At 56.9% G+C, this 14,558-nt stretch overlaps 1 protein-coding gene across 1 annotated transcript; it reads right to left on the minus strand.

Moving 5' to 3' along the window:
* Positions 1–814: 814 nt before the first annotated feature.
* Positions 815–14,421, minus strand: P3H3 (prolyl 3-hydroxylase 3). Its single transcript, XM_027967938.2, has 15 exons — positions 13,912–14,421; positions 12,931–13,083; positions 12,374–12,575; positions 12,146–12,277; positions 11,544–11,680; positions 9,717–9,806; positions 8,466–8,518; positions 8,249–8,316; positions 8,030–8,154; positions 3,761–3,862; positions 3,337–3,487; positions 3,043–3,160; positions 2,889–2,964; positions 1,672–1,812; positions 815–1,525 (listed from the first exon to the last, which is right to left on the minus strand). Exons 1-15 carry the CDS (start codon positions 14,383–14,385, stop codon positions 1,373–1,375), a joined length of 2,175 nt encoding a protein of 724 aa, XP_027823739.1. The 5' UTR covers positions 14,386–14,421; the 3' UTR covers positions 815–1,372.
* Positions 14,422–14,558: the final 137 nt, after the last annotated feature.

Consider the following 14,558-nt stretch of genomic DNA (forward strand, 5'->3'; position numbering starts at 1 on the left):
GCGGGTGGCGGGGGTGGGGTGGGGGGGCCAGGGGACGGGGAGGGAGGTGTGCAGCTTGTAGAGGGGCCTAGGCCCAGCCCAGGGAGGGTGGGAGCAGGAGTGTGGGGCTACAGCAGGGCAGGGTGCCCCTCCCCCCCGCACCCCGCAACAAGCCCTGGAGGGAGGAGGGTGGGGTGCTTCCCTGGCCAGTCCCTCTCCAGGCAGAGAGCAGAGCATCAGGCCCCAAGGGATTAGAGCAAAGCTGTGAGGATTAAGGGTTGGGTCTGGGAGGGTGCAAAGGAGCAGCCCGACCATGCTCCAGGGTGCCCCCACAGGTCTGGCCCCCCATCCCGTGGTGATGATCTTCACCATCAGGGCCTACCTAGCAAATAGCCCAGGAGCCAGAGAGCAAGCAGGAGAGATGGCCCATTGTCAACACCCCGAGTTGTGCTCCCGAGCTCAGGGTGGTGGGGGAGCGGGCTGTGGTGGCCATGGGGAGGCACAGGCAGGAGCTGAGATTAGAAGGCACTGATCTGGATAATCCTTCTTCAGGACAAACCCCAACCAGCTGCCCCCGGGGGCTGATCCTGGGGGGTTGGGAGGAGGTCCAGGAGACCCAAAGAGGATGGACGGGCCTGGCCCAGCTTGGGGTGCAGAGGATGGCAGTGGAGAGCAAGCCCATCCGCTGCTCGCATCTGGTGTTGGGCCCTCACGACTCGCGGGACTCTGCTGGGGCCGTGAAGCCAAGAAGCAGAGGGATCAGGCTGCCCTAAGTCTCGGCCAAGCTCAGAGAGGGAAGACGCTGGCTTAGAATAAGAGGCCCAGGGAGCAGCTGTCAGGGGTCAGGGTTTATTTGCATGAGGAAGGCAGGTGGTTGAGATTTCCCTGACAAATCACGGACTGGAGGGGCCCATCTCCGGGAGGCCCAGGATACCTGTCTCCTCCCGGGCCAGCCACAGCTTCTCCCACCTCCAGCCACCATGGAAACCACGATACACTTGACTGGCCCCAGCAGAGGGATGGTCAGGATCTTTATTGACAGGCTGGGGAGGGCAGGGGGGGCGACCCTCTCTCTCATCTTCCTCATTTACAGCACCCACTCTGGCCCTGCCCCCTGCCAGTTCTTTCCACTTCGGCCTTGCCCATCTTCTGTCTGTCCTAGGCCTAGAGGTCCATCCTGGCTGGGCCCAGGCCAGTCCCCAGGCTAAGTCTGTACAGGGTCCTCCAAGTCCAGGGTTGCGTGGCCCTGGTGATCCCCAAGATGGCAGGGTACAGGGATGGAGGCCTCACTGTACTGCAGCGGTCACACAGGGGCTTCCCAGGGGTCCCCGACATCAAGGCAGACCCTCCACAAGTCAAGAGGCCATATCCCCGAGAAGCTGGGCCGGTCCCCTCACAACTCCTCTCGAATGCGAGGCGGCTTCCCAGCCTTGTCCTGGAGCCGTGGAAGCCTTCGGCTGGGGGGTTCTGGGCCGGGGTCCCTGCTGGCCACGTCTTCTTCATCCTTCTCCGGCCCCCGCAGCAGGGCTTTGGCTTCCGTCCACTCCTGGGGAGTGAGGAGGAGGGTCTAGGCTGATTTCCCCCTCACCAGCATCCGCCCTGCCCCGGGACTCTCCCTGGGTCACCTCAGCCCCACCCCTTGCCCGCCAGCGTGCCCACCCCTCACACAGCCAAGCCCCACCACCTGCTCACCTGCTCCCTGTGCTCAGGGGCCCAGGTGTGCCACAGTGCCAGGGCACAGCGCCGCCCCCGTGTCACGGCCCATACGCCGTGGGGATTCTCCACGCCCGAGCTGAAGGCCACGAGGCGGCCGCAGCGAGGCCGAACCTGTGCCTGGGTTGGGGGGGTGGATGGCAGATTCAGCTCCAGGGAGAGGTCTTCAGAGATCTTGACCCTGACTCCCTGGAGCAGGACGGGGTAGGGGCTCAGACAGCAGGAGCTCTCTTGCCCACCGCATCCCCTCCTTAGTTCAGGGACTACCTTGGGGCAAGTGGCAACCAGGCCTCCACTGGGAGCACCGAATGCCAGACTGGAGGCTGGAGGAGTTGGAGCCAAAAGGAGAAGGGACTCTGTCCGCCCCTGTGCCCTGCTTCTTCTGCCCACCCTCTGCCCAACCAGACTCTGGGTTCTGGGCATCAGGGTCCTGGGGACATTTTCCACCCCAGAGAGGGATTGGATGACAGGGAGCTGGTGGTGGTGAGCAAAGAAGGAGCTAAATGGATAAGGCAGAGCAATGCACAATAAAAAATCACAGCTCCGGTCCTTCTGCTGGTCCTAGACCTGAGCTTCTACCTGGAGTAGAGGCTTGGAGTCCTGTGCTTCAGCGCCCAACCTTTATTTATTTTTGAGTTTTTTATCATTTATTTAGTTATTTATTATTTATTTATTTGGCTGTACAGGGTTTTAGTTACAACACACAAGATTTTTCAGTTGCAGCATGCAGAATCTAGTTTCCCAACCAGGGATCGAACCTGGGCCTTCGAGTCTTTGGGGCACAGAGTCTCAGCCACAGGACCAACCAGGGAAGTCCCTCACCTTCCCTCCTATAGGAAGTGAGGTGATCACTGAAGGCAGGGCCTGGAGGGGCCCCTTGGAGGTCTCCTGGGAGGAGCTAGGAGAGCCCCTGAACAGACAAGAGTGGGGAGATGCTGCAGAAGCCGGAAAGGAGAGGGTTGACTCTATAAACATAAGTTTAAGCAAACTCTGGGAGATAGTGAAGGACAGGGAAGCCTGGCCTGCTGCAGTCCACGGGGTCACAAAGAGTCGGACACAACTTGGCGATTAAACAACAGCAACAAAGGCGGCCCCAGCCATCTCGCTGCATTTGCCTCTGGGCACCCTCTGCTTTGAATCCCCAGCCTATGGCTGGGCTCCCTGCTCCCCTCCCTGCCCCCTGGTCCCCCAGTTACCGTGACCGTGAGGGCATTGGGCTCTGTGAAGAACAGGTCCCCACCCTGGAAGTCATCGTTGAGGTAGAGGAGTCCACTGGGGAGAGAGGAAGACAGGAGGCAGGCAGTGAGACCCCAGCCAGGTGTCCCGCCCAGCCCCTGGAGGGCCACCGACCTGTAGTCTCGGTAGGTGTAGGCTGGGGGCTCCCGCCAACATTCCCCGGTGTCAGGATCCAGGACACAGTTGTCGGCGTGCACCGGGTGGCTCAGGTCCATGCGCTGGGCCTGCTCCCCTGAGAAGCCAAGGGCCTGGTGGGCGCCCACCCACACCCACCCTATAGATCCAGGGTCACAGCCAAGCCCCCACTGGGCAGGGGCGTCAGTCCTCCTGCAGTGAAGATGGAAACCCACACAGCAGGGATGCTGAGGATGTGCAGGGCCCTGCGATGGGGGGGGCCCTGGAGGTTACCTTCTATGGCGCTCCGGCACACCAGGTGGGTGAAGGAGAGGTGCAGGGGCCGGTCGGGGGAGAAGTAGGCCTGGGTTAGGCTCCGCACCCGCTCGCTCACCTCCAGGAGCAGCTGGGCACCCTGACTGCCCACCGCCCCAGCCCGGGCCAGCTGCGGCAGAGAATAAAGGGTGGGGAAGGGGAAATGTGGTAAGGCTGGTCCCAGCCCCTACCCCACCTCCACTGCCATCCACCCATGGTTTGGGGCTCGCAGCTGCCCATCAACCCAGCCCAGACCGCTCCTTTCATTATCTCTGTGGCAACAACCTGGATCCCTCAGTGGGGAACCCCCTCCATCAGTCCTGGGCTGAGAACTCCTGAGTCCCAGGAGAGCCCTCCACAAGCAGAGAGACCAGCCCTCTTCTCCAGCTCTGTGTCTCCTCACCTGCGCGGCCTTGAGTACCGTGAGCCCCTCAAAGCGTTCGTGGGGGGTGTGTGGGGAACGGCGACCCCGATAGCCAGACCTGGCTCCAGCCTCAGCTGCATCCTAAGCAGAGAGGGAGTTGGCTATGGGGTCACCCTGCCCAGATCCGGGCTACCACCCACCTCACAGGACTACACAGCCTTCCCTCCAACCAGCCAGTCCCTGGAAGAGGCTAGAAGCTCCTGCAGTTCTCTGAGCTGCTGCCCTTTCCAGAGAATGACCAACTCCACGTCTGTGTGGTCACTCCTGGTAAATATCTGGAACCCCACTGGCCGAGGGGACTGTGCATAGGACTCTGGAGGGCTTCCTACAGTGGGGAAGGGGCTCCGGGAGATCAGGACAGCAGGGAAAGGGGCAGGACGCGCTCAATCACTCTTTCTGACGGGCTGAGAACAGAGGAGTCTCTCTGGAGCAAGACCCTGGCAGGAGGTTCAACAGTTAGGCCAGGTCCCCGCAGACCTGAGGTGGGGACGTGGCACCAGCCGACACATCTCTCTCCCATCCCTTCTCACCTGACACACTCTTGGAGAATGTGGGAACCCTTGATGCTGACTCCAAATCCTCCAGCTGCCTCCACAACTCTCATCACCCTTTACTGACACCTCTTCAATCTGCTTTTTCTTTCTTTTTTCTATTGTCTGCTTTTTGAAGCTCAAAGCACCACTATCTAGTTACCCCGTACATAAGCCTCATCTCTGAGAGGCCACCTAGTCACTCAAGCTCTCATTCATTCATCCATCATTCAGTAGGCATTGAGCACTGTGTGCCAGGCACTGTTCTGGGCACTGGGGACTCAACTGCGAACACGAAAAGTCCCTGCTACTACAGGCTTTATATTCTGAGAAAAACAAACCAGGTCAATTCAGACAGTGATGTATTACATGGAAAATTAAAGCAGAGTTACAACCTTGCAAGCGCCCTGGCAGAGGCTAGGGGATAGCTGATACTGGGGAGTTACCCTTGAGTTCATTCTTCATCACTCACATAGATTTCCTCTGAGGCCCTAGTGGTAAAGAACCTGCCTGCCAATGCAGGGGACGTAAGAGATGTAGGTTCAGTTCCTGGGTCAGGAAGATCCCCTGGAGGAGGAAATGGCAACCCACTCCAGTATTCTTGCCTGGACAACCCCATAGACAAAGGAGCCTGGTGGCTCCATGGGGTACCAAAAGGTTGGATAAGACTGAGCACCCACACACACACATGCACAGATTTAGTTCTTAACTTCTCTTTCTTTGAGTTTCTAAATATTTCTCATCTGTCCTCGTCTTCATTGCCTTGAAATGAGACCTACCCTAGGGCTGTCACCCCTAAGCTCCTCCTTACTTCCCTGTCCCGTTGCATTCTCTGTGCTGCCACTAGAGGGCGCTCCCGGTCCTAGAGGACGAAGACTCCAGACCCTGCACTTCGGAGTTCTGCAGAAGACAAAAATCCACTCCTCCTTAAATCCTTCTGTAAACTGTCGACCATCTACAAAGAGAGCCCAAACTCCTTGGCAGGGTACAGAGGTCCTCATCCATCTCTCAACCCGCGCCTCCTCCCCATTCCTGCCCCTGGATAATACACAGCCTGATAATAGCAACAGCTCATACCGAGTATTTGCACATTCTTCCAAGAGCTTTACCATGTACTGACTCATTTAATCCTCATAAACAGCCTTACAACACAACCACCGTGTTTAGCCCTGTTTTGTAGAGGAGGAAACGAGGCTCACAGATGTTGAAATACATGGCCCAAGGCCACACAGGTAATTCCTGCTGGGCACGCCCATGCTCCGAACTCCTGTGCTCCACTCCAGTTCCCAAACCCCGCCCCCTCATTTTTCTTCCCGGCAGCCTGATTTTCCTCCCTTCTTTATCTGGTTGTTGTTGCTGTTGTTCAGTCGTTCAGTCCAGTCTGACTATTTGCTACCCCATGGACTGCAGCACGCCAGGCTTCCCTGTCCTTCACTATCTCCCAGAGTTTGCTCAAACTCATGTCCATTGAGTCAGTGATGCCATCTGACCATCTTGTCCTCTGTCATCCCCTTCTCCTCCTGCCTTCAATCTTTCCCAGCATCAGGGTCTTTTCCAGTGAGTCAGTTCTTAGAATCAAGTGGCCAAAGTATTGGAGCTTTAGCTTCAGCATCAGTCCTTCCAATGAATACCCAGGACTAACTTCTTTTAGGATTTTCTGGTTGGATCAACTCTACACTTTCACTCTACTCTTTCACCTTGCAGTCCAAGGGACTCTCAGGAGTCTTATCCAGCACCACAGTTCAAAAGTATCAATACTTCAGTTCTCAGTTGCCATGGGCAGAGTTCCTCACGCTGGCCCCTGGCATATCCCCCAGGAAGGAGGCTTGGCATATGCAAAAGCGTGATCAAGCCTCACTCAGCCTTCTTTATGGTCCAATTCTCACATCCATACATGACTACTGGAAAAACCATAGTTTTGACTAGACCGACCTTTGCTGGCAAAGTAATGTCTCAGCTTTTTAATATGCCGCCTAAGTTTGCCATAGCTTTTCTTCCAAGGAGCATCTTTTAATTTCATGGCTGCAGTTACCATCTGCAGTGATTTTGGAGCCCAAGAAAATAGTCTGCCATTGTTTCCATTGTTTCCCCATCTATTTGCCATGAAGTGATGGGACCAGATGCCATGATCTTCATTTTCTGAATGCTGAGTTTTAAGCCAGCTTTTTCACTCTACTCTTTCATCTTCATAAGGGGCTCTTTATTTTTTTTAATATTTTATTTACTTATTTATTTTACTGAGCCGGGTCTTAGTTGCGACACTCAGGATCTTTCATTGCAGCATGTGAACTTTTATTTGCAGCAGGGACAGAACCCGGCCCCCCTGTACCGGGAGCACAGAGTGTTAGCCATTGGACCACCACGGAAGTCCCCATAAGAGGCTCTTTAGTTACTCTTTGCTTTTTGCCATAAGGGTTGTGTCATTGGCATATCTGAGGTTATTGATATTTCTCCCAACAATCTTGATTCTGGCTTGTGCTTCATCCATCCCGCCATTTCACATGATGTACTCTGCATAGAAGTTAAATAAGCAGGGTGACAATATACACCCTTGATGTACTCCTTTCCCAATTTTGAACCAGTCCATTATTCCATGTCTGATTCTGAATTTTGCTTCTTGACCTGCATACAGGTTTCTCAGAAGGCAAGTAAGGTGATCTGGCATTCTCATCTCTTTATTTGCCACAGTGTGCTGTTGTTTCTCCACGGTCAAAGGCTTTAGCATAGTCAATGAAGCAGAAGTAGATGTTTTTCTGGAATTCCCTTGCTTTTTCTATGATCCAATGGATGTTGGCAACTCATGCTGTCTGGTTAACTCATGCTTAAGATGAAGCTCAAATGCCACCCCTTCCAGGAATTCTGTACTTTTCATCTTGGTGCTTCTAATTGGATGAGTACGTCTTTTATCAAACTCACCACCTGCTGTGATTATGTCTCCATGCCTGATGCCTTCTCTGTACACTGAGTTCCCAAATGCACAGTCTGTGTTTATCTGCTTCTCCCTGGAACCTGGGTATTTCCAGTATTACCAGGGACTCAGAGAAGAACAAACCCAGAGTGAGACTGAAGTTTCATATATTGGCAGACTCAACCTGGTGAATACAGATCATTCAGCCCGAGAGACGTGATGATGGAGAAGCAGCCTGTGTGCCTGCAGAGCCAATAACTAAGCTCTCAGCCAACCAAGGCATCTTCACCTGCACACCCACCCTTTTTGATGCATTTACGTTTTTTGTTTTGTTCCTCCCATCAGTTTCTAGCAAACTTCTGTAAAATGTCCAGCCCATGCCCGCTATGCCATGTCAGCTTAGTCGCTCAGTCATGTCCAACTCTTTGCCACCCTTTGGACTGTAATCCACCGGGCTCCTCTGTCCATGGGATTCTGCACACAAGAATACTGGAGTGGGGTGCTACTTCCTCCTCCAGGGGATTTTTCCAGGGATTGCCCCTGCACCTCCTGTGTCTCCTGCATTGCAGATGGATTCTTTACCCGCTGAGCTGTCACTGGGGAAGCCCCATGTCAGTTAAGTTGAGAGGAAAAGGAACTTGTCCACAGGAGGGAGAGAACATCAGCAGTCCCCAGTGGAGGGTCTGAGAGGGCAGAGGAGTGGGGAGGGTGGCGGGGGCGGGGGGAGGACAGGCCAACAGCAAGGGGGCAGGCAGCTGTGCCTGAGGGTCCCCCAGTAGCACTGTGCCACCTCCTTACAGGTCCTCTCACCTTGGCCAGCTGCAGCAGCACCCCACACTCCGCCGGGGTGAGCAGCCCGTCCAGCACAGCTCGCTCCGACCCATTCAGCTGCCTCGCGTCTTGGGTCAGGGTTACTCCCTCCATGAGGAGGACATCTGCGGGGGAGGGACAGGGCAGCGGGTTGATGGTCCCCCGAGGGCAGAGCCAGACCCTTCCAGGCTCCTGCCTCCTGCTGTCCCAGGAACTCACCCTTCCAGTGAGTCAGGGGCTTCGGTTGTGGAGGCTCATCATCCCACGGCCTCTTCTCCTGATCCTCTCTCAGGGGTGAGAAACATGCTCAATGAACACAGGCCAGTCCAGACCCATCTCTCCAACCCCGCCTCCCAGGACTCCTCCCCTTACCCTCCACGCAGGCCACGCCCCTCCCACCCAGGCCACGCCCCTCCCACCACAAGGCACCTCCTACCTGAGCTTTTCTCTAAGGCCCTCGGGGATGAAGGCAGCTGGGGTCCATAGGTCCTGGGATGGTCAGGAAAAGAACCATCACCTGCCAAGTCCACCTCTGAGACCTTGACGGTAGACCATGGGCTACCATACTATAGTCCTCCTGCTTCCAGAGGGGAAGGTGGAAATGGGGACGCCCTGGACTCATTGTCAGGAGCCCTGGGTACTGGGCCAAACACCGCAATCATAATAACAACAACTTACAAAGCACTGTTCGCCAGGTGCTTTTTAAAGAGCTTTATATGTGTGTTAGTCGCTCAGTCGTGTCCGACTTTGCGACCCCATGGACTGTAGCCCGCCAGATTCCTCTGTCCATGGGATTCTCCAGGCAAGAATACTGGAGTGGGTTGCCACTCCCTTCTCCAGGGGATCCTCCCCACCCAGAGATGGAACCCGAGTCTCCTGCGTTGCAGGCAAATGCTTTACCATCTGAGCCACCAGGGAAGAGCTTTCTATACAGATGTGGAGTTTATCATTTAAAGTTTACAATAGTCTTATCAAACAGGTCGTATTAATGTGCCCATTTTGCAGCTGAGGGCTCTGAGACACAAAAACATAAAGTAACATGCCCAAGGTCACACAGCCCCTAAAGACAGGGTTGGGATTTAAGCGACGGTGCCCAACAGACTTGTCCGTTAGGGGACAGGGCAATGTCTGCAAACATCTCTGACGGCCACGACACAGGGATGCTAGCGACACCTACTGGGCAGAGTAGGGACAGCCCCTTTTCTCCCAGTTAGGAAATACTGGCTTCAAACAGCAAGATAGCCGAGAAGGCTGGGGGAGCCTGCCTGACGCTGGAGCACTGACGAAAATAACCTCTGCCTTTTAGTTTCCCCTCAAAACTACCACAGAAAGAAGAGTATGAAAACAAGCATCAGACTTTCCTGTACTTTGTAGCAAGTGACATGACTTCAACAGAGCTATAAGTATGGTGTTTCCATTTTACAGGGAAGCTGAGGCCAAGCCAGCAAAGGTCCAGAGCTTGTCTGTGGCAGAGAGACCAACACCTAGGCCTGCGTGATCCCAAAGCTGCCTGTGACCACAGGCACCTGCCTGTGTCTTGTGACCCTGGGGCACAGAGTCCTCTCCAAGCCTCACGGGGTTGTGGAGAAATGAGACGTGCTGTTGAGGAGGGACGTGGCATACCCCGTAGGGCACTGCTGCTGTCCCCCTCCTGGGGGCGGCCAGGGGGAGAAGCGGGGTCACTCACGGGATCCTTGAAGCTGGCCCCCAGGTGCTCCACGGCATAGTACAGCTGTCTCTTCTCCCCCAGGGATCGAAGGACGAAGTGCTGGATGTCCTGGGGACAGTAGGAGCGGACAGCGGGAGGGGGAGAGTTAAGGCTGGAAAAGAGGAGGGCTGCCCACAGGCTCCCTAAGCCTGGTCCTGCCCCTCTGTCAACCCTCCTCCCTCAGCAGTCAGGGTCTCCGAGCTCAGACTGGGGTGTGTGTATGTGTGTGTGTATACACACGTGCCCACTTGTGCACAGGTTGGGGCAAGCAGGGGTGAGTTTAAAGGAAGAAAGCTGGCCTGGACTCAGAAGTAGAGCCAGGGGACTTCCCTGGTGGTCCAGCAGTTAAGACTTTGCCTTCCGACACAAGCAGTAAGGATTCAGTTCCTAGTTGGGAAACTAAGATCTCACATGCCTTGCAGCCAAAATGCAAAAAAAAACATAAAATAGAAACAAGACTGTAACAAATTCAATAAAGGCTTAAAAAAAAATGGTCCACATTAAAAAAAATCTTAACAACAGCAAAGAAAATCTGCCTGCCAATGAGGAGACACAGGTTCCATCCAAAGCCCATGCAGCAATCAGCACAGCCAAAATAAATAAATAAACAAATAAACAACCCAGTTCAGTTCAGTTGCTCAGTCATGTCCAACTCTTTGTGATCCCGTGGACTGCAGCACGCCAGGCTTCCTTGTCTGTCACCAACTCCCAGAGCTTGCTCAGGCTCATGTCCATTGAGTCAGTGATGCCATCCAACCATCTCATCCTCTATCGTCCCCTTCTCCTCCTGCCTTCAATCTTTCCCAGCATCAGGGTCTTTTCCAGTGAGTCAGTTCTTCAAATCAGGTGGCCAAGGTATTGGAGCTTCAGCTTCAGCATCAGTCCTTCCAATGAATATCCAGGACTAACTTCTTTTAGGATTGACTGGTTGGATCTCCTTGCAGACTCTCAGAAGTCTTCTCCAGCACCACAGTTCGAAAGCATCAATTCTTCGGTGTTCAGCCTTGTTCATGGTCCAACTCTCAAAACCATACATGACTACTGGAAAAACCACAGCTTTGACTATATGGGAGGGCTTCCCTGATAGCTCAGTTGGTAAAGAATCCGCCTGCAATGCAGGAGACCTAGTTTCGATCACTGGATTGGGAAGATCCCCTGGAGAAGGGAAAGGCTATCACTCCAGTATTCTGGCCTGGAGAATTCCATGGACTGTACAGTCAGTGGATTCACAAAGAGTGGGACACGACTAAGTGACTCACTTTCCCTTCACTTTGACTATGTGAACCATTGTCAGTAAAATAATGTTTCTGCTAAAAAAAGAAACCACCTTCCAATGCAGAGGACATGGGTTCAATCCCTGGTCAGGGACTAAGATCCCTCAAGCCGCAGGGCAACTAAGCCCACACACTGTAACAAGAGAAGGCGTGCACCAACTAGAGAAAACCCACGTGCCAAGGAGATGAGCCTGTGGGCCACATGAAAACCCAGTGCAGCCGAAATAAGTTAGAAAAAAACAGAAAGACAGCCTGGGAGCAGGGAGTGGACACAAGGCCAGATGCTGAACATGGGGTCACCTTTGGCCAGAATGGGGGGCGGGTCCAGGTGACTTCTCCACTGTATTTGTCTGATTTAGGACAACCTCACCGGGTGAGCTGGAGAAGAGAATGGCCACCTACTCCAGTGTTCTTGCCCTGGAAATCCCATGGACAGAAGAGCCTGGTGGGCCTACAGTCCATGGGGTCCCAAAGAGTCGGACACGACTGAGCAACTTAACACACATCCACAGGGTAAGTGAGTAGGGGGTACCTCTCTGGGCCCGAGGCCAGGTCTCGGCTCCCCCAGCTGGGCCTGGTACCGGTCCAGAGCCGTCTTGGCAGCCTCATCCTCCGGGTAGAAGAGCAGGAAGCTCAGAACATTCTCCGTAGCCTGAGACAGATTCCCCACTGGGGACAGAGCAACAGCTTGGGGGTGCGGCCCAGAGACCAAGCACCCCAGTCATCCTGGGCAGGGCCAAGAGCCGGGGGACAGAGGCAGAGCCAGAGAAGGTGGTCTCCCAGTGACCATCCCACCTAGCAGACAGCCTCATTCATTGCTTCTTTCCAAAGCTTCCTGGAACATACCTGGGCTGTGCGGGCAGAGTTCAGACGGGAGGAAGAGAGGAGAGAAGAAAGGAAAGTGAGAAGCAGCGAGGACAGAAAGAGCCCTGTGACCCAGCTCCCGAGCATCCCACAATGGAGAGCCAGAGTCCTCTGAGGTGATGGTCCCCAGGGAGCCTCGACCTACTCAGATGCAGAGATAGATGGAAGGATGGAGAGGTGGAGCTCTGGGTACCATCAGAGACAGACCTTCACTCTCCGGGTTCCAGCCCCAGCCCACCCACCCGGGGCTCACCCTTCCCCCTCACTGACCCTGAGCATGGGCCTCGTGCAGCCGCCTCAGTTGGGTGGGAAAGAAGTCGGGAACAGGGAGGCTGCGACCAGGACGCGTGGCCACGTCCCCCACGCAGCGCTGCCGGCATTGCAGGACACGGGTCCAGTGCCCTGTAGGGGACACAAGGGGGACTCACTCAGCTAGTGATATGCCTCCCCCCACCCCACGGCACCGTGATCCCCACCCCCCGCACTCCAGCCCCTTACCTGCGATGGCTTCATACAGACCGCCCTGGCTCCCAGTCCCCTCCTCCTCCTCTGCCTCCCTCTCCTGTTCCTCGGGGCCCTCACAGCCAGCCCGGCAGCTCTCCACCTGGGCCAGGCTCTCCTGCAGGGCCTCCTCCAGCCAGGGCAGTGCCAGGCCTGCCTCCTGGCGCCCAAGATGCTCTAGGCCGGTGTCAAAGGCTGCCTGTTGGGGAGGGGAAAGGTCAGTCACCCGACATCCTGGGGGTGGGGCTGGAGGGTGCCAAGATAGATTGGGAGACAGAAAGAAGGGGAGGGGCGTTGGCCTCCCTGGGGCCTGGACTCCAGGTCTCAGGTCACCTTGGGGAATACAGGGCAAGCCTGAGAATCCGACTGTTAGCACGTGAGACTTCGAGTCTCAGGAGGAAAACCAGGTCCCAGAGAGGGACCCTCCCGTCAGGGGCACAGAGGACACACCAGGATTTCCTGATGCCCAGTAGACAGTGCGCAGCCGGGCGAGGCCTGTGTATCCCATCAGTCAAAGGTTGGGGGGTGGGCTGGGGTCAAGCTGAGGGTCTCACCCAATATGGGGGCGTCTCCAGGTCCCGGAAGCTCTGTGGCCGAACCCCTGACATCCGTCTGTACTTAGCCATGTCCTCCCGCATCTGCAGGTGTGCTGGGTTTGCCACAAAGAAGGTGTGCGCAGCGGCTGCTGCCAAGTCCAGCTTCTTCAGCTGAGGCACGGGAGGGATGGGGGAGTCAGCCCCCAGGGCAGGGGTGTCAGAGTCTGCCCCTCCCCAGCATCCCCACCCTAGCCTTCTGGAAGACTGGTAGGTGAAAGCTGCCCACCACCCAACCTCCAGACCCCCAGTAAGTGGGGACTCTCAGGAGTCTGGTAGCCACCGAAAGGGGGTCTCAAAGACTGGAGTGGGTGGGGTGTGGGCAGAGGGACCTCACTGGAGAGACAAGGTGGAAGTGATGGCCGCGCGAGGTGGGGATGTAGGGGTGACCCTAGCCGCCACCAAAAGCCGCAGGTCTCTAGGACCCTGAGCTGAGGTGTGTGTGACCGGCGCCCCCCTTCCCGGGCCACGTAGGCGTTAGTAGGCAACAGCTACCGCACCAGTAGCTGGGCAGGATCCCACGACCGGACACCGGAGCCCTCAGCCCTGCCCACCTCCTCTTTCTTTCCCGAAGCTCCCTCCTGCCCCAAGCGGAGGCTCACGCTCACCCCCTACCCGCCCCCCAGTTCCCTCTCTCCAGCTGCGTCTCCCGCCCCTGTCCCCGCCCCACTTCATTCCTGGGAAGAGGCGCTATCACTCCACGTAGGTCTCAGTAAGACTTCCTAGAACTCCAGGCCCCTGCCCTCCATCTTCGATCGGCTTCCACCCCCTTCCAACTTTGCTGCCACCCTCCCGAGGCCGTGCCCCACTCTGTAGGTACTGGTCGCGGTTTGCCAGGACCTACTCCAAAGGCGAGGTCCTGACCACACAGCCCCACCCGAGTCCCGGCGTTTGCTCGCCGCCCCTTCCCGGGAGCTGCAGGAGGACCCCCGGGCCCCGCACCTGGTAGTAGGCCCTCTGCAGGTAGTTGTAGGGCTCCCGCCGGCGGAAGGCGTCCCGGATCGCGCTCCCCACGCGGAGCCGCGCCGCGCCCCCGGGGCCCAGCCTCCGCGCCCAGCACTGGGTCAGGCACTCGGCGCGCCGCAGCGCCGCGCGGAGGAGCAGCGGCTCCCAGGCCCCCGGCCCGGAGTCGGGCCCCGGGGCGGCGGGGAGCGAGACCCCCGGCTCGGCCGCGCAGTGCGCTCCGCAGTCCAGCCGCGCGCGGCCCAGCGCCGCCCGGCTCCGCAACGCTTCCCGAAGCAGCGCCACCGCGGGCGCCCAGGCCCCCGCCGCGTAGGCGCGCAGCCCGTCCGCGTAGAGCAAGTCGGGGGCCTGGGGAGGCGCCCCCGGGGACGGCGGGGCCAGGCCGGGGGGCTCGGGGGATCCCGGGGGAGGCAGGAGCAACAGGAGCAGCAGCCACCGGAGGAGCCGGAGCATCGCGCCAGAGCCGCCGGCTGGCTGCAGGAGGGAACTGAGGGAGCCGAGAGCGAGAGGGAGGAAAAGGGGGAAGGAAGAGGGAGGGGAAAGGAAGGAGGGATGGAGAGGAGGGAGGAGCGCCGCCGGGAGCTGATGCGCCCGAGCCCCAGCCCGGAGAGGCCGGGGTGAGAGAG

Source organism: Ovis aries, chromosome 3, assembly GCF_016772045.2.
Source record: "Ovis aries strain OAR_USU_Benz2616 breed Rambouillet chromosome 3, ARS-UI_Ramb_v3.0, whole genome shotgun sequence".
In the NCBI taxonomy this organism is placed as follows: Eukaryota; Metazoa; Chordata; class Mammalia; order Artiodactyla; family Bovidae; genus Ovis; species Ovis aries.

Bases quoted from the DNA above. Each gene is read 5' to 3' on its own strand.
- P3H3 (XM_027967938.2), bottom strand. From the start codon at position 14,385: ATGCTCCGGCTCCTCCGGTGGCTGCTGCTCCTGTTGCTCCTGCCTCCC. The intron at 1,813-2,888 runs GTAACTGGGGGA...CCCCCAACCCAG, and splicing joins CCAATGCCCTCACGGTCACG to GCACAGGTTCGGCCTCGCTG. The intron at 1,526-1,671 runs GTGAGCAGGTGG...CTCACTCCCCAG, and splicing joins CCCCTGAGCACAGGGAGCAG to GAGTGGACGGAAGCCAAAGC.